Source organism: Botryllus schlosseri, chromosome 9 (genome assembly GCF_051294905.1).
Source record: "Botryllus schlosseri isolate E-star chromosome 9, Bs_hap1, whole genome shotgun sequence".
Lineage (NCBI taxonomy): Eukaryota > Metazoa > Chordata > Ascidiacea > Stolidobranchia > Styelidae > Botryllus > Botryllus schlosseri.
In genome coordinates, this window is record NC_137244.1 from 16,948,407 (window position 1) to 16,972,973 (window position 24,567).

The 24,567-nt window shown below is 40.4% G+C and overlaps 2 protein-coding genes and 1 long non-coding RNA gene across 3 annotated transcripts in view; all 3 read left to right on the forward strand.

Moving 5' to 3' along the window:
- LOC145446194 (uncharacterized) overlaps window positions 1-24,567 on the forward strand; it is a 239,069-nt gene that overhangs the window by 156,657 nt on the left and 57,845 nt on the right. The window lies entirely within an intron of this gene.
- Window positions 8,675-10,577, forward strand: LOC145446856 (major facilitator superfamily domain-containing protein 8-like). Its single transcript, XM_080325229.1, has one exon. The coding sequence runs from the start codon at window positions 9,015-9,017 to the stop codon at window positions 10,443-10,445; it is 1,431 nt and encodes a 476-aa protein (XP_080181355.1). The 5' UTR covers window positions 8,675-9,014; the 3' UTR covers window positions 10,446-10,577.
- LOC145446845 (solute carrier family 2, facilitated glucose transporter member 5-like) lies at window positions 19,351-24,271 on the forward strand. Its single transcript, XM_080325218.1, has 5 exons — window positions 19,351-19,664; window positions 21,297-21,418; window positions 21,482-21,749; window positions 21,802-22,131; window positions 23,474-24,271. The coding sequence occupies exons 1-5, from the start codon at window positions 19,515-19,517 to the stop codon at window positions 24,122-24,124; spliced, it is 1,521 nt and encodes a 506-aa protein (XP_080181344.1). The 5' UTR covers window positions 19,351-19,514; the 3' UTR covers window positions 24,125-24,271.

The window sequence follows — 24,567 nt, forward strand, 5'->3', positions numbered from 1 at the left end:
TCGCACAATACAAATAGTTATTCATTTATTGTCAGTTGATCCCTATCGAGAAATGAATATTTGTCCACGACAGTGCACATAAATATGTTTATATGGGCCTTCTCACTAAGTATTGAGTTTGTAAGTTACATGTGTTCACTTCGTACCATACACACAATAGCGACCCGCAAGTTGAATCAAAGATTCGCATGAAATAACTAGGCTGGCCACAGTGATTCGAGTACTCGAATCTGAATCGAGTATTAATTTTGATGATTCGAGTCGAGTAGTAAAAGACGAATTTTTCGAGCACTGAAATTATACGCTCCTCGCCACTGAAAGTTAATATATCAACCAGAATTATAGTTTCGATACTAATTTTCACTGTCGAAGCCTTGAAACCTTGATTGACCGTATCGTAGCATACGAAACATAAAGCTACGAACGTTAAAGAAAATGGCATATTTCCGAAGTCATGATCATCCCACAACATTGTCACCAAGTGGAATGAAATCGGTATGGTCGAAAAAATACCAAAATATCTTTAATGTGACGGATAACATGCATTATATTCTTTGTGATCGCATAAAAGGCACATGTTTGAACTTTGACATATTCCATTCTGTTATGACGTCATTATGAGCGATACTCGATTACTCGAATTGACTCGAAGCATCTTACGTGATTCAGAATCGAATCACTCAGGTACTCGATTTTTCCCAGCCCTAATAACCAGAAATTTGCCGATATATATCCAAGAGAATATGACCGATTGACCGTCCACACTCGTGATCTGTTGAGCGTTATATAGCGACTTAGACCCTCAACGGCAGTGACAAATATAACCCAGACGTCTAGAAATACGTGACAGTGACAAAACATTAATATTCGAAAATAACACATCGTAGACAAGATCCAAGTAATGAATGCTTCTGATTTCTGATCTCGCCTGGGACCAAGACGAGACTATATGCAATGTACGAAGTATATTCACCCTTTCAGTTGAATGTCGGAAACGGGTTTATATTCACATTTAATTGACATTTCGTGTGTGTTCACTGTGCACTGTGAAGTAATGAGACAGAATAATGATAAAATGTCTGATATTGTCATTTGGCAGCTTAACTGTGACGTTATCACGTTAATCCCGTATATAATGTTATCTCCATAGTACAGAACGCATTCTGACGTCCGACATCATTTTGTGATGGAAGGATTTTCAGCATGTTTCGGGGGAGAAGGAAAAGGGACACGATTGATAAACTGATGTTCACACCATATTTTCGACCGATCAGGTCGTTTCAAGGTAGCGGGACGTTTCGAAGTATGTTCCAGTAAATACGGAGCACACGCTAGTGATCTATTCACGCCGATACCGTTTTCGGTAATTTCTATCACCTATAGTAAAGATAAGTTATGTTACGATCCTGCATGTCGTCAACAAATGTCTGGAGGATATCTGGTGTAGAATGGGTTTCGATGCAAAACAAATCCCAATCAATGACAATGTCCTCAATCAAACTCTCAGTCATCGGACGAGAAGTTATCATAACTACACTTCACATTCAAATGCAAAAGAATGGAGAAGAATATAGGTTATACGTTGTACGCAGCTGGGTGGTACCGGTCGGCCCGAAATCAGTGCAACGGTCAAATGCTCGTGAACACTTTCAACTGTACAACGTATCGAGCTCCATTATTGAAACCACTTGCTGCATTAGGGGAACTGAGATGAGGCAGTTAGGGATTTTATGCATCAACGCCGTAATTAAAAGCAAATATTGCCGGGATTTGGTGTCATGCACAGGCACGGCGGTCGCGTGGAAACGAAAATCCTCGACGATATTATGTGGAGCTTCCGACGAAACGAAAGCTCTATTATAGACACGAAAGATGATACTGACAAATCGTGCGTTCTGCGGGTTAGGCCTCGACCGCTAGAATTGTATTTCGAATGACAACGACGTTTACGACATTAAATGATATTGAAAAAGACGAAGACGATGCGAAAATCTAAAGGCTCCGCCGCCAAGTTAATCCCGAGGCATGTCAGCGTATATTGTTCGGTTGCGTTACATCGCATATAGATATTGGCAACTGCCCACTGTCGTATTGGGTAAACCCTTAAAGCTCCATGACCGGATAATCCCAGTTATTTTCATCACATCCGACCGCAGAAGTGCCTCTAAGTTAACCTTCGAAGTCGTGTGTCTTTAAAGTGAACAGTTGAAGGCAACGATGCTTACGACAGATGCGAAGGACCCATTGGCATAGAACTGGTAAAAGTCAGCCTACAATTGCGAACGTCATTATACCAGACAGATAACATGGTACCACATTTGAGAAGAAAAGAAAAGTCAATAAGTTGAATCAGATTTGATGCACCAATATAGGTTGGCGCAAGAAATACCGAACATTGTTACAAAACGCGTGCAACGCGCACAGGAGCATGCACTCCTTTTGTAGCTCATATGCTCATAATTCCATTATATTTCTATGCATGAAGTTGTTTATGTGAGGTCCTCGAATATCCGCTCTGATTTGCTGGCTAATACTCGACTCCGATATATCCCTAGCACGTGATCCCATCCTGCCGTAACAACGACGGAATCAGGCCCCATTGCTAGGACCCAACCTGATCGAACCCATAAATCTCCTGGCGAACTTGAGCTGAACTTGACAGATGAAACATTGGTATAAAAATGCTCTTTCGATATTATTGGATAATGGATATATGACGGTAAGCACCTGGGTTCAAAACCAGGCAATGCTTAGTCTACAGGGGTCACCAACATTTTTGAAAGCAAGAGCTACTTCTTGGGTACCGATTTAATGATAATGGCTACCAGCTACTCCTGCAGTTATCCGCAATATGTTGTCTTTCGTCAGTTACACATTAGGAGTACTGGACAGGTTTTCCGCTCCTTACCAATATCAGATAACTCTCTAGTCTTTATACGGAACCCGTACCAGAGGCTCTGAGTTCAGTTGCGTCGGCGCACTGCGTGCCGAAGCGCCAATCTCCGCGTCAAGGCTTGGGGATATTAACTAAATCCCCGTTAACCCGCGCTCAGGCGAAGACGAGCAACCCGCCCCGATCGTTCGCATGTTCATTAGGGTCGGCTGACCCATGTTTAACTGCTGTTAATATATGGAACCCGTCTATATATTTTATGCTATGCTGAATTAAATAATTCAACCCACTGCAAACAAATTTATAAAGAAAATCTGTGATTACTGATTATTGAATGCAGGGTGTGATCAAACTATAGTTGACCCTACCCAGAGTCATATCGATGACATCCTGTCCTACACCGTTAAGTATCTTGTTATTATTTCATGCCTCAATGTTATTTTCTTTACGGTTGTTAGAATCAATAAATATTTCTCTCTCTCTCTCTTCTCCACTTCGACTAAGAAAGCTCTGATTTGAATATTTGCTCCTGCGACCGTGAGCGACTCATTTGCTCCTGGCGAGCAACCTGGCGCCCGCGAGCATCGCGTTGGTGACCAATGGTCAATAACATTGCAATGTGCCTATTTAGTCGTGTTACATGATGTCCAGTTGACGCCCCACTTCCAAATAATGCGATTTCCTTCTGATGTCGACCAAGTGATGCCCAAGTTAATGGCGATAGAACAACCGATGTATTGACGGCATATTATTCCTATTTTTTCTCAAGTTTTTCCGGGTTAGCCACGAACATCGATCATATGACAGAATAAACCTTCGGCACATCAATCTGTTGAATGGCATATCCATATACAATAGACATGCCAGATGTGCAGAAACATAGGCAATTAGGCATATTCGAAACGTAAAAAAATGACATTTATATTGGGATCTCGTTTAAATTATTCATTAACTTGAAATATCGACAATTTTCTTCATACCGATACACGCATTTACAAATTTATTTCCTGTCGGTGAGTGGATGTTGGATGGCAATCAGGGACCTAGTCGTATCAACAGGACGTTCTGGACGACGTGAGCTATTTGTTAAACGATGCCCTGTATGTAGTTATGACGTCATAGTTAAAGACCGTAAAACTCAACACAAGATTGAGCAATACCGAACATATTTCGACACGCGTTCCTTAGCTCCAATACCACGCTCAGGTCTAGGCAAAATATTCAAGTGACAATCCCGTTGACATACACTTCAAATCAACTTGACAAATTCGTTTCTCAAAAGATGCAGCTATCAATAGCTATAAAACAAATATCAAATACATTGGTAACAAGATCACGGTCTTGATATGAAGTGATCTGGCATTGCCCTGGATTCGGCAAATCGCCGTATTGATATAGTGCCGGGATTGTGGGAGAAAGGCAGGTGAGATCTTCTGAGCATATTGACAAAATCTCTAGCTGTTATAGTAAATATCGCGGCACGTGACGTATAACACGAAGGCGCGTTTAAGTAATTGCTTAAGCGTGTCAATGCAAATTATTGGGTCGGTTGGGGTACACAAATTTGAAGGGTTGGACGGGGCACACATGTAAACTAAGTACTAATCGACCAATCAACTCTCATCTTAGCAAAATTGGATGCTCCGATACCCCTGATTGTACCACATGCCATGTTGAAGAAACTGCAGAGCACGTTATTATCGAGTGTGCAAAGTACGCCAACGAAAGATGCCAGTTTAGAGCTGCCGTACTGGAGTTGAGAGTACCCTTCACCATGGAAAATATAATAACTACTGATTAAATATTACCTTTGCCGTGGGAATTCCTTACGAAGACAAAGAGACAGTACTAAATGTTTAGTTGACTGTATTTACTTACCGCAATATCGATTCGATTAGCAACTGTTATGTCGTGACGCAAAAAAGACCGTATAGTTGTTATATGCGTCACTAAAATTGCTTTTAAATATAATAATAACTATTTTCATTCGATTCAATTGGTGAATAATCTAAAGGCCTTAGCATATTGTCACGGGATGTGTGATGTGGAATCTGTAAAGGCACGTTCAGTATACATACATTATATGTTTGGTATAATTTCGAATGCTCAATACCTGGTCTACCCGCATTGCGCACCACGCTATTTTTAAGTGTTGATTCGCGGGTGGCAATATTTTACGTCTAAAAGTGATTGCTAACAGAATTGTGATTGCCTTATTCAGGCACTGGCCGGAAAAATATACTCTCTAAAGTCAAAAGAATACAACTCGTAGCCGGTTTTAGGTGTCTCTTATTTGCTAAAGGTTTTATAAGCTTCGCGTGATAAGCGTCACTACCTCAAAGTAGTATTGGTATTTGTTTACCTCTTTGATTGACATTCCGAGATAAACCTGATCTTATACCAACTTACTGGAATTATCAGGCCATTCTCAGATCACTCACGTATACAGAGAAATCAGTTAGAAGGCGCATACAAAAATAATAAAATATTTGATCCCTATACGAATTATAAAAAAACGATACAAATACTATATTTAACCTGGAAGGCTTTATTGGGAATTAAAACATGTGAGAATAACCAATAACGATCATGTTTATAGGCACGTTTAAAATATAGATTAGAAATCTGCTCCACAGTTATGTCACCTAATCCTACAAATCTATGACATCCTCGTGCGCATAGAGAACATGAATGTAAGCCGTTCGAGTTTGTTCATGGATCGGCCCCTCAGATCTATAAGCCGACATGCGATAGTTCTTGTCAATCAGGTAGGTTAAGGCGTCTCTAACGAAATATGGGAAATGTATTTGTATCATAAGGTCCTATTCCAATTTCATTTGAATTCGTGGTGGGATGTGATTTGCTGTGTGTGGTGATGTACTTCTTACATTCTGTTTCAATTCGGCCGAAATTTTCTTGCGGTCGTTTATGAATATCAATAGTTTTGTCTTTTTCGAAACTTATTGAAATATGATGTTGCAATTGTCAGGAGGACGAATGATTGGGGCCACATGGTGCTAATTGTTGCTGAAAAGGCTTGGATATGAGTGGAATATGCCGAGATGAGAGCAATTCTAGCTTATCTGCTACGGATATTTGACACAATTAAGTCACTTAACGGTCTTTCATAACCACATTATGACTAATATCACGGGTATTATTGCTATTCTGTCTACATCGCATGTCCACATTGTCCAGTACTGGTCGATAAAAAGCACGCTCCATATTTGAAGAGTCTTTCCGCATAAACCTAACAAAGAGAAACAAACTCAGAAGCTAAGAAACAAACAAACTATGAGAAACAAACTTGAGTCGATCATGCGTTTAGTTGCTGTGTCGTTGATCCGCCGCATCATTGAATGTATTGAAACATGGAGTCGGTCGTATGAGATATCGGAAATTTGTGCTGTAGTCCGATTCGACACAAGAATTGGAATACCATTACGTTATCGCATTTGAAATCAATGTTTATCTGTCAATTAAAGCGTGACTAAAGCCGTCTAGCCTTGGTGAAGCATGTGATTGCCACTTCACATGCATTAGTTTAATATACTACTGACCTTGATTTTTAGATCGGCGTATCATGTTCTGCCACCATTCGATTCATGGTCATTAGTCATGGTATAATGTTTGATCTAGATCTGCCCATATCCTCAATCCTCATATCTAAGTTCTCGTCGTCATTCGATCCCATGCCCGTTAGATGCATTATTAGAATGCAGAGCATAATATTATAAGCGATAATTGGCTAAACGTGATTTCAATGGTTCTGGCTTGCAGTAACATGTTAAGTAGGAAAAGACGCAATCAAAATATGTAGGCTAGATGAGTTGGCGGTACTAGTAACCGATATAGTGGTCGGTAGTAAGACATACGTGCGCTTATTTTACCGTTCACAGGGAATTGATTGCTATTGTTTACATTTATAGAAATCCTAATTTTGCAAGGGTGCCTGAATTTTTCATGTAGTTTACTTACAAGACCTGGCTGCGAGTCATTCTTATTTTCGTCCGATCGATATCCGTATTCCAGAAATATCCTACTCCGGCTGTCAAACTATCGCCCGACAAGTTGCGCTTGGTGAACTAGAATACATGCCTACACTATTTCCTTATACTTGGCTGGATTTTGATGTTAAATAAATGAAGTATATGCGGAAAATATTTTTTAAATTCATGTGACCAATCAAGTTTTATTTTCGAAGATGTCGCTTTTCGATTTCTGCAGAATATATCGCCTTTACAGCAGGTATCATCGACCGAAATGCACCCCCCCCCCTAAAGAGTCACACGAATGTTTTCACTTAGTCCTTGTGGCATCATATGGTCGCTGCGTCCAAATGGATCCGTGGCTTCATCGAAATTATTCACCCCCGAACCGTAATAGTCGTCCTGTCTACCAGTATGCGTACGAGTACACTCTGGCCTCAGTGTTTTATTCCGTTTTCAGAGCGCATCAAAAATGTGTGGACATGCCTCATTTACGTACTCAGTTCGCCCTATTCCGTTCATAACATACACGCACATTGAACAAATGTTCATATCTATCTAAACTTCCAAGGTATATCTATCTATAGATACATGCACATTGCACATTAAACAGACCGGGTTAGGAAAAAGATGTTACTCTGTACTGCGCTCTTCCGATTATTGCGTAGCGTAGCGTGGTGAGCGTCAACGGGATCTACGCAGGCGGCCCGGATGCGATTCCCGCCGTAGGAGGTTATTCTGGGCTCCTCGTACCCCGTGTCGCTGTTCTTACGGCGACAAAAAAAAGCCCAGAAAAAATACCCGATAAAAAAAGAGCACGAAATAGCTTCTAAAAGGGCCGACGAAGAAAGAATAACATCGAAGAAGACTGCGTGACATCAGGCACTAGCTCGAGGTGGATACAAGTTTAAGATATCCCAACTGGTTGGTTGGTTGGTCGCTCGGCATCCCCCTATCTGTTCATTACATCGCATTGCGTGTCTTGTATATCGCATTGTACATTGTGTGTATGTCTTGGCCAGATGAAAATATAATCTGAAGATTATTGATATTGATTTATTGATAAAGGAATGAATTGACGACGACATTAAAATGTTGAGTAAATGCAAAAAATGGGTAAAAACTTGCAATTATAATATTTGTTAAATTATTAGAGTATGAGATACTCGAAAGGTTCCGTTCCGTTGTATAACCTAGTTCCCTTAGAGCTATCAAATTTGTCACTTTGCCATTTCATGGAAAAGCTGCAAAAACTTGCCCTTATTATAACTGATATTAATCGAATGTAACTGTCACACTGACTACGAAAACCTAAATACTGATCGACTTCTCAATTCTCAAAGTATTCGGCGGTACCATAACGCTGCGCTACACGCATACATTTTGTGGCCGGATTTACGGAACTACTTACCAATCAAGAACTGCAGGTATGGCGTTGTTTGTAATTCGAATATGTAATTGTGAATGTCAGGTCCACGACAGTTCATTTCGCGCCGTAGATCAGGAAGACAATGTGTATCTGAAAACTGCGTTGTGATATTGGCGTCGCCATGTCTGCAATGTCCTTTGATTAATCAACGCATCGCACAATCCAAGATTTCGAGTAGGGTACATAGAATTAGCGAGTGATATAAAATTTGAGGATTTTGAAAAGAGGGTGTCCTAGCCCATACACCTGATGACGGCATTTTCTTTTCCTCTCAAAGACATGTTTATACTGCCACGAGAATAATCATTCTGTCACTGCAATATTGATCAATTCAGTACAAAAATTAATATTTGGAAAAGAGACATATCTTATGCCCAAAAGAGCCATATATGGCTCGCGAGCCATAGGTTCCCGACCACTGATATATATTATTGCCCAATTAGCCAATCGCACTATAATCTATACTTTTATGAGTTTAACGACTACCACGGTACCGTCTCGTAATGTTTACATTTGCGTGATCTAAACAAACATAGACCGTCTCTGGCTAAACAAAAAGGCTGCCTTTATATAACGAACGGTATCGACTTGAATTGCTGATCCAGGCGTAGGCGCATACTGAATAGACAAACGTCAAAAGTAGCAGTCAGGCTTTGCAGCGATGTCCAAGCTCGTTTGAGACATTACTTATCATAGCAGGAAAATGGCCCGGCAAACTATTATTAGGAACATCTGCATGGGGCTGTTTTTCTTCCTGAGCGGTGTTGAATACGCTGTCATTTTGCCGACATTGAATGGATACCTGAAGACGTTCGATGCGGAACAGGCGTTTTTGGGAATAGTCATGTCCTCATTCAGTTTCTCTGGACTTATCGCGGCACCCATTTACGGAAAAATCACCGACAAGACGAAATCTACCAAGCTTTGCGTTATCATTGGAAACGGGTTCGAAATAGTCGGGAATCTTCTGTACGTTGTGAGCTGGAACAAGTACGTGGTACTCGGAGCTAGACTGATCGCGGGAATTGGATCTGGAGTGGCATCATCGATTTTCGGTATGATTAGTCGAACGACGCGAGAAGACGAAAGAACGGCTGTGTTTTCGTTGTTTATGTCCTTGCGACAAATCGGACTTATTGTTGGACCTGCATTCAATCTATTCCTTCATAGCCTTGACTTTAAAATCGGTCGAGTTACTGTTAACGAATTCACGTCACCTGGCTTGTTGATGGCAGTGATATGGCTCCTGCACACGATCATTCTACTTGTGTTATACAGAGATGTGGAGAAGAAATCGCAAACTTCAATTACTCAATATAGTGAGATATCACCGGGAGACAATAATAGACGTCGCGCTCGTACAATATCCATTTTTGGGAATCACGAGCCTAAAACTTTTGTGAAGGAGTTTCTAAGAGAGGAAGTAATTGTCTGTCTCACAGCCACATTCATGGTAATGTTCGCTCAGACGGGCCTTGAGACTGCTTGTACTCCAATGACGCTGTTATTTTTTAATTGGAACAGTCTTCAAAACAGCTACTTATTTTGTGGGGCGGCGGCCGTTGTGGTTATATCTTTTATGGTTTTAGGTAAATTGAGCAAGAAGTACTCCGATCGATCGATGATGATGTGCGGTTGCATAGGAATGGTTGTATGCTATGCGACAATGACGACATACACCTTCGCATATTATATGGTAGACTACTCCACCACACCTATTTGGGTGCTACCGATATTCATGATTACCGTAGTGATGCTGACGACGAGCGTACCTTTTGTATGGGTCCCTCACGCAGCATTATTTTCGAAAGTTACCAGTCGTGAGACGCAAGCATTCAATCAGGGTATCCGTATTGTGGCGATGGGCTTTGGTCAGATTCTAGGGCCAATTTGGGCGTCCTCATTAGTCACCAGAACTGGATTGCCTATCATGGGTTTTGTAGATTTTTTGCTAATACTCATGCTCACTGTTATGTCCGCTCTCTCTTATAAAAAACTCAAACCAATCCAGAGCCGAACTGCACACGACTCAATCTCCTCCGCGACAAATAACCATGAAGACGAAGAAGCCAGAAGCGATGAGGATGAAAGCAGACCTCTGTTGAAGCCCAAGCAACCTGTTTCGATCAACTGATGTGGGGATACAGCAGATACGGGTGTATCTGTCAGAGATGAATGATGCGAATTGCAATTATTAGGACCACAGTAACCGAGTGCAATATTCGTTTTTTTTTAAATATAGCCTACATGAATGACAGGGTAAAAAGATAGTCAATATTAGAGGTTGTCAAACCGGGGTACACGAGAGAATTTTCGGAGATACGTGAAAAACTTCATTTCCCTGGCACTGTAGCAATTTTATTCGGCAGCGCTTTTAACGTTTCTTTGGCAAGCGAGAAAAAGTTTAAGCTTGCAATATGCAGCGTTTATTAAGGCTTAATCCAATATTCTTTTATATTGCTGTGTCACGTTACTTGCCCCATCCACCTTAAATGCAGTGAATTTCTGTTTACCACAGGCGCGGTGATGAGTGCTACTGCGTATTCAACCGCAGATCTCGGCTTAGTTCTACAAGGAGTGTCTTCTTGCTATACATGATTCGTTTTTTGCTTATTTACAATGACTGGTCTAGTATGGTAAAGTCGTATCCAGCTGTGTCAAAAACATGTATGGATACTGGATAGTCTTTCGCTCTTTCCCTCCACTTACGGTTGGGAATTGTGAGCAAAATTTTTCAAGAATGTCCATTGTCCATTGTGCAATTGTGCATGATGGATAACAGATTTCGTACCAGACTTTTCGTTGTGAAATAATTTATAACTCCTGTCCTTCCAATCTGGGCCCACAATGCAAATGCCACCCGGCGCATCGACAAAGGAATAAAGCCATGACAATTTGTGTGTGCGTCTCACGAAAGATATTCTTTTAGTCTGCTGCGTTTGGGCGAGTACAATATCTTTTGATTATACAACAGACTGGAGGTCGCGAATTAACAACATACAATAAAGTAATTAACAACATACCAGATGCTATAATTATGAATTACGTGCCCCAGATCTACAGGTAAATCTGACACTCGAGGCTGAGAGAGGTTATAAATTAGGGTTACCATATTTCCGCAACCCAAATTCCGGACACTCTTTAGCGCCCACTAGCGGATTTGAAAATGAGTTATGACGTCACACTAGCCAAGCTTTGCTCGAAGACCAGAGGTGGTCGCGATCTGGTTCAGGAGTATGTGGCTGTGTGTTGTGTAGCCGGAACCGAAAGCACATGTTTTCAACCCCTTCCCGCCAAATAAACAATGATTTTAAGCCCACACTATAGGGTAATCGATGCAGCTCCTGGGCGGGGGGTGCTTGCTATATGAATCTGGTTTCTATATGCATCTGGTCGTTAAATTATTCGAATGAAGTCTGTCGATAATATTGGTTGTTCCATATGTTACTATTTAAATACTACTCTCCGCCCACATGATGAGAGTTAGCGGTAGAGCTGGTGGAGAATGATGAGTTCGAAAATACTTGGAGCGTTCTTGCACATCGTTACGTCATGTTCATGTCCTACCGATAAGATTGTTTATCTACCTTATGCCGGTGCGCGCCACGGAGATTTAAAAACACCCCACATCCAGTAGTTTCCAACCTTTTATGGTCGCGACTCCATCTCCAATTTGAAAATGTTCCGAGGCCCAGATCAAAATTTGACGAGCTGATTACTAAAAGAAGTCAGCAACTTTGCCCAGACTTACTCACGGGCTATTTGGGAAGCTGATTACGTTCAACATATTCGCAAACCCCAGAATAAAATTAAACAACCCCCCGTTTGGAACCACTGTCTTTGAATAAAGCATTTATACGGCCTTAACGATCTCTAGGAATACACCGTTCTCCTATAATTGCGATTACAATTAGGCTTATTCCAGTAAATCAAGGTTGTTTTTATTTATATTTTATTGCAGTTTTTGCGAGGGTGGTAGTCTCCATATTAAAACCAATAAATGTGATAGCAAATCGCGCGCAGCGCGAAGAAAAATATCATGCATCAGCATAAATATTCCCAAAAAAAGATTTTTTTATGCTGATTTACGAAAAAATTATGAGCCTACGTCCAGTCTTCAAAATTCCGGACATTTGGCATATTTTAGAAATTCCTCCCGGACGCTAGTTTGAACAGTGAAATTCCGGACATGTCCGGGAAATTCCGGACGTATGGCAACCCTATTATATATGAATAGTAATATAATGCAATTACCAATATTATTGACGAAATTCAGTTTTGAAAATTGACCAACGGTTGGACTGGGGGACGAATTGCTGGTTTGGTTCTGATTCTAGCTACAACCCACGCTAACATGTCAGCTGGCAGGTTATATAAGCGGATGGTTATGGCGGCAGGTCCAAATGCTGAGTAACGAACTGTGAAATAACGATTGACGCCCGTTTCAAGTAGTTCTATGAGAATAAGATATGGTGAACGTAAAAATTCTGCCTTCAACTTAATACATATACTGCGAGCTGCTGTTACGAGAAACGGCTAAGCACGACTCGGTTATGATATATATCAGCAGCTGTTTATTTGTAATGCTTCGTTGTGGAAACTGCAATGTTTTATTCGACGAGTACAAAATTCCGAATCTTCGTCAAGTGCACGTGCGTACGTAGGCCTCCTGCTCGCCAAGCAGCAACGGTAAACTGCGTTTAACTAAGCACAACCAAACATCAATACATAAGTTACTATTTGAAACTATAGGCAGAGTGGTGATCAATATCCTGCTGCGAGGTAGGGGCTTCTGTAGTGTACTGATAACCTGATATACACCACGGGGGTGTTCTTACAATCACCCTACAATATCCATCCCATGTCTGTTTACTATGTGTGGATACTTCTTACGCAATGACGAGCGGAGCTAATACTTCTGACGTAATAATGAGTAGTGGCGTTTGAAAACAGACGTTTGTGCTATCGCTAACGTGGTATATATCTCATTCTTGTTCACGAATATTCAGTTTATGTCATAGTCCTTGTACAAACAAAAAGTAATCGTTCTTTCACAAAAAAATCGATTAGATATGGGAAGTAGTCGATTACGATTACTTCGGATTTTTTTCGAATGTAATCGATTGCGATTACGATTACTTCAAAATGCTGTAATCGTCGTACCGATTACGATTACTAATCGCGATTACCCCATGTCTGTCAGCAGCTATAAAAAGTTGAATCAAGCTGAACTAAATAACATTGTCGTAAATTTGAATTTGCCAAATGAATCTGCTCTTATTGTAGGTTCCAGATTTAAAGCCAAACATATACTTGGCACTGATACCACTTTTGCTTGGTATATGCATCGTGATAGTGAATACACAAACACACGCTTCTTTGCCTCCGAACCCTCTTTGGTCTATTGTGTCGAAGTTCAAGGTCTCATAGAGACATTGGGAACTGTGAATTGCGCCTCCTTATTTATGCATCAAGCCTAAAAGCTGTTTAGTCGCACAATACAAATCCATATTCTTCTATCCCTGTAGCTGGTACAACTGACATCAAGGGGTCTTACGAGAATATATAACTTTTGGTGTAAAATTTGGAATATAGTACTCAAACATGTAAAGTTTCCGTTGATTTCGAACTCATAAATATTCTACTGGTTCAACAGCTGTCTAGGACTACAAAGTATCATTGTTTTATGTGTGAATGTGACAATAGAAATCATTGACATAAACTTAAGTGGCCGATGAGCGAGTATATTACACGGCTTACACCAGGTTTTAAAATGTTTCAGACCCTGCTCTTATCGACAGATCTAATGTTGTATTTTCACCATCAAGTATTGGACTCGATCCCATGAAAAAGTTTCTAAGGCTCTGATCAAAGAGAGTGCACGTTCTAAATACATTCACGAAAGGTTTCCTCAAAGGGTGTATTTGTTTGACCTCAAATCAAAACACTCACCAAAACCCTATATTTCTTATTAGGAAGACGGATTTGGAGAAAAATACATGAATCTCTTTCATTGAAGTTGCATCTAAATTTCTTGGAAATACTAAGGATTAAGGATCCTGATTATTTGGAGGGTTCAGTTTAAGATAATAAACCTCAAATCCAATAAAGTAAGTTGAGAGATTTGTAGGGTGTGTTTCGTATCATATACGGACCTAAACGTGCATAAGCGCCCTTAATACAGCCGTTTTTTAGTAAATTTTTTATTCGATTTTTGCGAACAATTGTGACGGGATGAGTGAATTCTGACGGCAAATTCGGAATCAGCATCGTCAAATTTGGTAAACTCAATTAATCGTTCTAAAAAAGTTTCAAAAAAGTTGAAAAATGTCGACCAGTGCCCAGTCAACAAAATGGGAAGTGATCGTCCGGCGTATTATGCGCATTCGATGTCAAAAGGATGCTTCAAAAGAAACAATTTTCGCACTTCTGCCGCAGACTCATTAACCCTTTTGTTGCCGTTCATTAACCCTCTCGCTACTGCAGCTTACAACCGATAGTAACCCTACCGCTACCCGAATCATTGTTGCTTTCTGGCAGATATATCAATTTTATGTTGCAAGACATCACAATTCGACAATATGTTTTCATTGTCGTGTTAGCTATAATAAAGTCCAGCACGAGCATACATTCAAAATACCGGTCAAATACAAACAGACAGTCATATGTAATGCATAAAACGACATAGTGATTTCATTCGAGATACAGAGAGATCTTCTTTCCGGGAGAAGTTTGATACAACTATTCCTGCTCTTGAATTGAAATACAGACAAGATCTGGTTTATCAAACATGTCTGTGCCTGGGCGGGAAGAATAGGATCAAGGCAACGCGAAGCTACCATCAGCACCCAGTTCACTGCGTGGCACGCTAACTTCATTCAGGGCCCAATTGTGAATGATATATCCCAAGTATAGGCTTGGCCTGGTCTCTGATATCTGGGTAATTCCACTGGCCTCATATCCGCGCGATGTACTGTCAGCCAGATTGCATTAGTAGTGATAGTCGGTTGATCATGAACATTGTCGCTGCAGGCTGAACCAATGCTTAGAGCACGATATTTCATAAAGTGTTGCCTTCGCCAACGCTGCATTCTTTTCAATTAACATTCAGACTTCTACCCACGGATATTTCGGCATATCGCAATCACTTCATGGTTTCAGTCTCCAGTTGTAAAATAAAGGCTAACTATAGCAACAAAATAACTCGTAGGTTACCTGAAATGAGTATCACAAATGTTAATCAGAAATTATTACAAGACATAATATTTAGCTTAACAGTTGAAATGCCAACCGTTGTAGCTAACCCTAACATCAACGATTGTAAATTCAGTCACAGATATTGCAGACAGACACAATAGATGGTTTGAGCATATCTCATGTTTCGTTAATATACATAAGCCTACATTAATGAATGCACTAACAAATGATGTCAAAGCCATAACTATAACACGTCAAGATTCGGCGAGGGGTAACGAGTGAACGCGGTTTAGCATTAAAATATCAACGTGTTAGTACGTGTTACGTTCAGAGCACTTGACAAGTATCACGCTGTTCACTGCCACCAACCTGACATTTCAGGCCACAGAAAAGTCAAAGTCAGCATTTATATCAAGTCCTATTTTACAAGCCTAACGCAAACAAGCAATTACAGTGTAATATTACTGATCTGCTATTCGAAACACCATTTGACTATCAATACACATCTCAGCAAGCATGTAAAAAAAAATCCAATAACAACCCGAACTACCTCTTGCTCAACTTATCTCATCGAAGAACTTCATTCATGTTCCCTTCCATCGCTATAATCTCGGAAATACAATTCGCCGGTACGGACGATATTTCAAACTTCAAGTGTGCAACTATAGTGCAACGGTAACCAACATCCGATGACTTATGACGTCACAATCACTCCACGCTCAAGTACTCGCGAACCTGGCAAAGCTAAGCAAAAGAGATGTCACGGTGAAGCCGCGTGATAATCATGCGCAATTTGATTGGTTGATAACGCTGACACGAATCTGCCCGGCCGACCGATGGAAAGGTGAACTGAACATTGTGAACAATCCATCTTTTGAATTCGAGAGCGATTAGTTTTTGTACATCAAAGGTGCGGCCTCCCTGTAGTGTCCAAACGGTTGCGTTCACTTCTCTCCTGCACTGTCTTCGCCTGGTTCGGCATTGAATAAACACACTTTTGTTGACTGGGTGTATTCTTTGCGTCATGTCACTGCAACCAGAGAGTGCGCTATCGGGAAAGAGTTTATAGAGAATAAGAAGATGCTACGAAATTTATTAAATATGGAAGATATTGACTATGGTAAAATAGCGAGGCACTAATCAGGGTAAGCCTAGATGCTTCCTGGACAATAATCCGATTGTTTTAATTAAACAAACCAAACTAATGCTTGGAATCACGTAGCATTTTAATATTTTAGCGATTTTAGTGTCTAATCCCTTCTATTACCCTACTTGAACTAAGCTCAAACCATAAACTAAATCAAAAACGCTACACGCGTTCGCCAATTACCCGCCAGTTAACTAATGCTTGATATTTTGTCAAAAATAATCATGCGGGCAATGGTATCACGTAGCATTTAGATATTTTAGCGATTTTAGTGTCTAATCCCTTCTATTACCCTACTTGAACTGAGCTCAAACCATAAACTAAATCAAAAACGCTACACGCATTCGCCAGTTACCCTTAATTCAGAGACATATACTGATCTTTGCAAGGTGCGGTATCAGATAAAATCGAGCATCGGTGTAGGTATGGAACGACGCAATTATGACATTTAAATCGCAATACAATTAATCGCAATATTGCCGTTGTTAAATGATGGGAGTTTCAGCACAAATTAAACTCATTCCTAGTTCAAGAAACATCATTTTTCTATCAGGTGGCTGCGCATCCCCTTCGGATGCTTTCACGCTACGATCACTTCTGTTTCGGCTATATTTCGCAATGAGCCAGTGACATCTTTCAGAAATGAAATAGCCTTTGCATGTAAATTTTCAATACCAGCACTGACCGACAAAATTTTGCTGCAAATTTAAAAGTGCAGTCGACGCAGACCCAGCGATCACTATCAAGTTATTTCGATTTCGCCAATACATTTTAAACTGCTTTTTTATTGGCAACAGTTTTAAAACATGAATAGAGTTATTTGACTTCTCTAAATGTTGAGTGTTAGAAGCAGAAGTGGGCCTATAAAAACTCCCTATGAGCATCTACTGAAAAAAAATATGTTAGAACTTCATTAGTTTATTCCTTTTGACAGATAAACAGTGGACTGACAATTATTACTAGCCTACTAACTGACACGTGATTGAAAGAGAGGAGTTAGAGAATAGTGAGTGAGACTCCAATGGGACAGCAATATACAGATAATATGCCAGCATTGTCATGATACCTATGGATAGCCTATATGTTTGCTTTATATAATGTATAGTATGCGATGCATGCATGCATTGTATAATATGCTCGATCCTATAACGCAGGGGTGGGCAATTATTTTTCTCCGCGGGCCAAATGAGGAGCAGAAATATGTTGGCGGGCCGAGTAAGAAATTTTAGAATATCCACCGTATTGATTTTATTTCTAAATTGGAAGCAGCGTATTACACGAATTGGTGCTCAGTGGATGTGTTGATATTGAGGAATGACAAAGTGGTGGTTAATTACCCAAATAAATATGTATTTGTCGTCATATTTTGAAACAATGTTAAACATGATACATTTTGAACTCTCTTTAAACCCCTATCCGCGTTTTTCTATCAATACCAGCCCCCATTGAGATGCACAATGCACGAGATGCCTTGTATACGGCCTAATCGCGCGAAGCGCGGAATTTTTTCATGATTCATGATTCATCGGTCGATAATATGGATAATTGCAAATACATTGCCATGTTTTTTAACCTCTCTCAGCCCACGTAATGGCCTACTCAGTTTTACCGCTAGAGCTGAGTGTGGTACTGTCTTGGAAATATCTGGGAGGGCCCGTTTTTCTAATTACTTCGCTACATGTTGTTATTTCGTGACCTCCTGTCTGCTATGTGAAAAGATATAGAAATCGCCGAAGCGTACCAAACTAAAAAGACGACCCGGATTCCCGATTGGTATTTCTTCACTGGCAAATATTGCCTATGGACAATTGGACTTTGGGGTTTTCGGTCAACATAAGGGTAGTCCTTGTCGGCCAAGGTTTTCTCGCTGTCGAGCTTTGTTCCCTTTACTTAGTTAATTTGATCAATTGAATAGTATATTCATATTGAAATGAACCCGAATATTTTCGGCTGACACTCGTCAGGGGTAATCGTCAGCAACTAGTAGAGAATTCAAAAGAACAGCGTATATCAACAATCGTAACACAAAATATGACGTCACCAACGTTGATTTAACGGCATAACTTGCTACATTGACTTTAGTTTTAATTTGGATTAGGCATGTGACGTACGTATAGGCTGCGTAATCACGGTATGTTAATGTAGTAGTAAACGAATTTCCGGTCCAGTTTACACATCGTATGGTTTTAGTCCACGCAGCAACACTAAAAATTAGGTTTCATATTTTAAATTTCAAGAAGCCTTTCGCGGGCCGCACAGAATCGCTCGGCGGGCCGCATTTGGCCCGCGGGCCGCACTTGGCCCAGGCCTGCTATAACGTCACATTCCATGAGGCAAAACTATAACGGCTGAATGGAGAATCAGTGAAATCTAATTTTCAATCAGCGCATGTAAAATAATGCAACAACTCGACAAAATGAGATTATATTTTAATGGCACCTTGGACATATCATAAATTATATTAAATTAATTTAAGATATATTATGATTCATAATAATAACCGACATGTAACGATAGTATAGACAGCATGAAAGGCAACTCAACTTATTAAATATTAAGAGTCAAGAGAATGACTGGTAAATTTAAATGCAGAAAGCCTTTCGATACAACGGTCAAGCCGGACCTAGGATAACTTATCGCAGACCCCGGGTCAAGTTTTACATCCCCATCGTTTGCAGGCGACGGATTGAATTCTCCTATTCGAACTGCGTGATGGAGCTGAAAACAATTCGTCGAACGATCGCCTCAATGCGTTTTTGTTGCTCTACGAAGCATGCAACGCGGAACAGAATGCAGAAAGTGTAGCCTTTTTTATAGCAGTCTATGAAAATTAGCAACGTGCAGTGAGCATTTACAACAATGGCAGATGATAATCGGTCAGAAAATTCTCGATTTTGCGTTTTCTTCATCCTTGTGATCGAAATATCAATAGCATTTTTCGCCATAAACATTTCGACGCTGAATACTTCCTCACCGACTATCAGAATGTTCATCAACGACAGCTATGTGGTAAGATGAACTTACGACTTATTTTATTATAGATATGTTGAGGCTATAGTCTAATGCAGTGGTTCTCAACCTTTTTGGCTTCGCGGACCCCTTTTGACCGTCACGGACTCTCGCGGACCCCCTCAAGTTTTAGTTCAATTTTAGCTCTATTATGGTGCAACCTTCATCTGTTTTGTGCAAATATGAACTGTAGGCTTGTGATAAACAGCAAAATAGTAATTATTCTTGAAAATAACATGATGCTATTTATGTAGAAATTTGTAGCCTTTTATTATTTTATTAATTTTGCTGCTGTATTTCTTGAAGTACGTGGTCGTATCTTAAAAATCCGCGTCTTCGTTTTGATATGAACGAGGAGTGCCGGAAACCATTTCCGCAAAGATAGATGGAGGCTAATGCAATATTAACGCATAACGCTTCCGAAGATACTTTTGGTGTGGTTGCAACATTTATGGCACCAAATTGAGGAAACATATATTTTATGAACATATCACGCCCAGCATCTAGCGCAGGGACGGGCAACATACGGGCCGCGGGTCGGATTCGGCCCGCAACGGCATTTTGATCGACCCGCAGAGAGTTTCTACCGTCAAAGTGAAATCCTAATCTAAAAGTATGGACAAATGTTATGCGCCAAAGAATGGATCCAAGTTTTCCAACCTGAGAAAGACTGTCATGAAACGACTTGTTCTGTTTGGGTTTACATATATATATTTACGAGGAAACATTTTCGACCATGAACAATTAAGCATTAACAAGACAAGGCTGCATACCAATATAACTGGTGATATGAATGACAGGCTTGGATCATGATTCTTTGATAGCAACGAAACACTCCTTGTTCATCAAAAAACCAGCCTTGTCGATAGGGCATCCGCAATAAGAATGCACCAAATCTGATAGCCAAGCTTTAATAGCTGGTATATCATTGTCCAATTTATGACGAATGTCAGCCGAAAATATTCGGGTTCATTTCAATATGAATATACTATTCAATAGTATATTGAAGTTCTGTACCTCCAAGAAGCTGTTCAAATAGTGGTTCTGTATATTACAGGATATAATGGGTTTGGTGGCGAGGTTTCAATTCCGGCAATGGGACAAATTAGGGAAATGCTTTGGAAATTTTTATATCAAGCCACTGTTCACTAATTTGATGAGACTGACAACTTCAAATCGAGAAGGTTTCGCAGACATTACGAAGTCACCCTGATTGACGTTACTATCTCCATATTTTTATTTTTTCCATAAACCCCAACAAAGCGTCTCTAAACAGCAATATGTTTCTATTAGCAGGTTATTGGAAAATTGGCAATCAAAATGAATTTTGACACTACGATAGTTCATGTCAGACGACAATTATGATGATATGAGTCATGAGGTTTTAGCAGTTGTGGTGCGAAACCGCCTTATGCTTTCTCAAATTAAAAAAAAAAAAATTAGGTTATCAACCATTTTAAAAATTTAGAGGTCTCGCGGACCCCCTGAAATTGCTTCGCGGACCCCTAGGGGTCCGCGGACCCCCGGTTGAGAACCGCTGGTCTAATGTACTAGAGTGCGACTCTGTGAACGCACTTTAGATCAACACAAATATGATACTAATATGTCTATTGTCTGTGCATGTTTTTTCAGCATCGATATGACACAGCGATGGGAGACGAAGATATTACATTCGTGTTGACCCTGTCACAGTCCATGTTAATGTGGGGCTCATTAGTTGGGTCGTTTATGGTGAATTCATTTCTCAAAATCAGGTAAAATTGTATAAGTTCCATCTATTCGTTCTTATAGCAATTTTTTTAATGATATTTTTCCAGGAGTCGAAAAAAAAGTATTCTTCTTATTCACATGATCAATATGATTTCTGCCATTTTAATGGGTCCCACTGCCAAGTTCGCGAGATCATACGAAACGCTTATAGTGGGGAGATTTTTGGCTGGAATTGCAAGAGGGCTTGGGTTCGCTGTTCCTTCCGTTGTAACAGCTGAGAGCAGTTGTCGTCAAAAACTTGGTTTCTTCCAAAGTCCTTACGGCATATCCGTGTCACTATCGCTGGCATTAGGAGCAACCCTGGGGCTTAAACAGGTAAATTCGTCGACATCAATTGAGGTTCCGAAACAAAAATTATTTATTTCAGGTTCTTGGCACACAAGAGTTATGGTTTTGGCTGGTGACGACACCTGCCTTGTCTTCTATTGTGTACTGTTGTGTCTACGCATGGCTCCCCGAAACCCCTGTTCTACTGCTAAGACAAGGCCGATACGAGGAAGCCAAAGCTGTTCTAAAAAGATTTCGGACCGCCGAAAGTGACTTGGAGCACGAACTCAGAATCCTTCAACGTGAGATTGACCTTGATCCCGATATGAAGCCAATTCCAATTGCAGTCATTGTGAGGAATCCACAACTGCGTCTCCAGTTTCTATCAGCCGCAGTCATTATGAGCGCACAGGGATGCGCAGGAATTCAGGTCGCATATACGCTCTATGATTGGACTAATAATCTAAGCACGTAGTTGACTTTAATTTGCATCTTCACAATACTTACATTTAAGTCATTTCACTCTTTTGTAACACTCCGTACATTAGCAAAAAGCAGATACGTGTCATGAAAGCTCGGTAGCGGCACACACCTGAGCGACACTGACAAAAATTAGTTTGCCAATACTTGGGGGTGTTTTCCAACATATTCATTTTCGACTGTGACCGAATGTAATCAAATCTTAGACATTTGAACATTAAAATAGCACAAGGCAAAGCGACGTGTTGATGTTTCTGAAGCGGCAGGACATGGGGCCCTATCTCTGTCTACAAGTCGATAGGCTCAGTTCATAATTTATTTCCGATGAGATCAATGATGAAATCAATCAATCAACTCCCAGTTCGGTCTACAAATACATTAAACAAGAATAACGTGTTTGAACTGGCATGAGCAGTAGCACGCTCAAAGAGGAATCAGGCGTACGGCACACAACTACAAAAAAATGAGCAGGCCAAAGAGGCATCAAACATATAGTCCATCTAGTCTAGTAGGACTTGTACCTCTTTTTAGGAAAATTGAAAATGTCCTCCGAGAAAACCTAAATGTCCTTCTTTTTGGCAATTCGTCCTCCTTTCCAGTTTTTCCAGCTAGGATAATAGACAGAGTCAACTGAATATCGGCATAAATGACGTGAAATAGGTAGGTTAGACCGGGTCATTCGAGAGTCAAATGAAAGTGATCACCTTTTTTCTCTCCTTTTTAGTCTACAGCACAAATTTAAAGTAAAACGCGGGTAAATCGGGAGTCGAGCAAACGTGATGACAATTTTTTTAGTCAACTCAACAAAATTTTTAGTAAATATTGCAAAATCGGCTGATTTCGATTTCGGTCAACTAACTTTTATGATTTGGTAAAAGTGTCCTCCTTTCCCAATTCCAAAATATATGCTAACCCTAATCATACAGCACTGGGTATGGTATACCCTGCCTGCATGTATACAGGCGAATTCGGCGTGTCTACTTGAACTTGAGCACAAATACGTCAATGATGTAGTATTAGTGACCACTTGTTCACTTTAACCGCATGTGGAATTGGCTTAGATATGTTCTGCCAGCTTAATCTGTAACGGCGACCTGAAATGATACGATAGCATGTCTTCTTATATATTCGTGTCTTCTTATATATTGCAATATCTGCGGTCCATCATCTGTTCCTCGACTAAATCACCGTATGAAAACTCACGAATCTAGTTATATCCCCATCGTTGTCCTAATTTTGCTTGCAAATATTGCTAAGATCCAGCAAATACTCACTGACAATTTTCTTTTCAGGGAATTCTGCTATATTCAGGCTACCTACTAAGACAGGCTGGAGTTGCCGAGGATGTTGCCTCTATCGTCACAATCGGACTGTATCTGCAAGCCGTTCTAGCTTACACAGTGTATGTCCCCATCGAAAAGAAATTTGGAACCAAGTTAGTTTTTCTGATTGGAGCATCAATATCAACAGCCAGTATTGTCATATTCATTGTTTCAAACATTTTCCAACCCTTCGCTCCATGGCTTAGGTATTTTTCCTTGGTGGCGCTCTGCACTATTATATTTGGCAATCGACTTGGTCCACAGGTGACCATGCACGGTCTACTAGCAGAATTAACAACCGCTGCTAGTCGACCCACGATAGCTACTTACACCGGCAACATATTCTGGATTAACGCAGCAGTCATCGCGATTGTCATGCCGTACTCAGTAGCTGCATGGAACGCGTATGCCTATCTCCCATTCGCAATATTATCGTTGGGGATAGTGACATTTGTTGCTGCAGGTGTCCCGGACACCTATAACCGAACGACTGCGCAGATTCAACAATCGATCACCAAAAAATCATCTCGTATGTTCCCGTCCAGTCATCAAGACTCCAAAAACCCGTCAAACACGGGATATTACTCTAACCCTACGTTCCTTGTTGATCAATCTACTTAATTATGTGTCATCTTCGTCGAGGAGGAAATAAGAACCTGAAGACTCCTCCTGTAAGATTATGCGTAGTTACGGATATTACGTCTGACAGTATTGTATTTTGAAAGATTGCAATTGTCATCCTGTTGATAAACATTAATTGTCACGTTATTCATTTCAAGTACCGATTTCATCGATGAAATCGATGATCATGTTCTGTTCAAGGTCGGGGTTACTTAGCAAACAAATCATTCGAACAGAAAAGACGGCGAGAAATGTATGCGATCTAACTACAGACCCTCAAGTGGTTCATGGACCCCATGTTGGGATCTATAGTGGTTTACTATTTCTCTCGTGATCGTGTATTCGGATTGTTTCTGCGCCTGTCTAATGGGTTATCGATACTGATCGATATGGTTGTACTTGTAATTCAAACACTTTTCCAGCGAGTTTAATATAACGTGCAA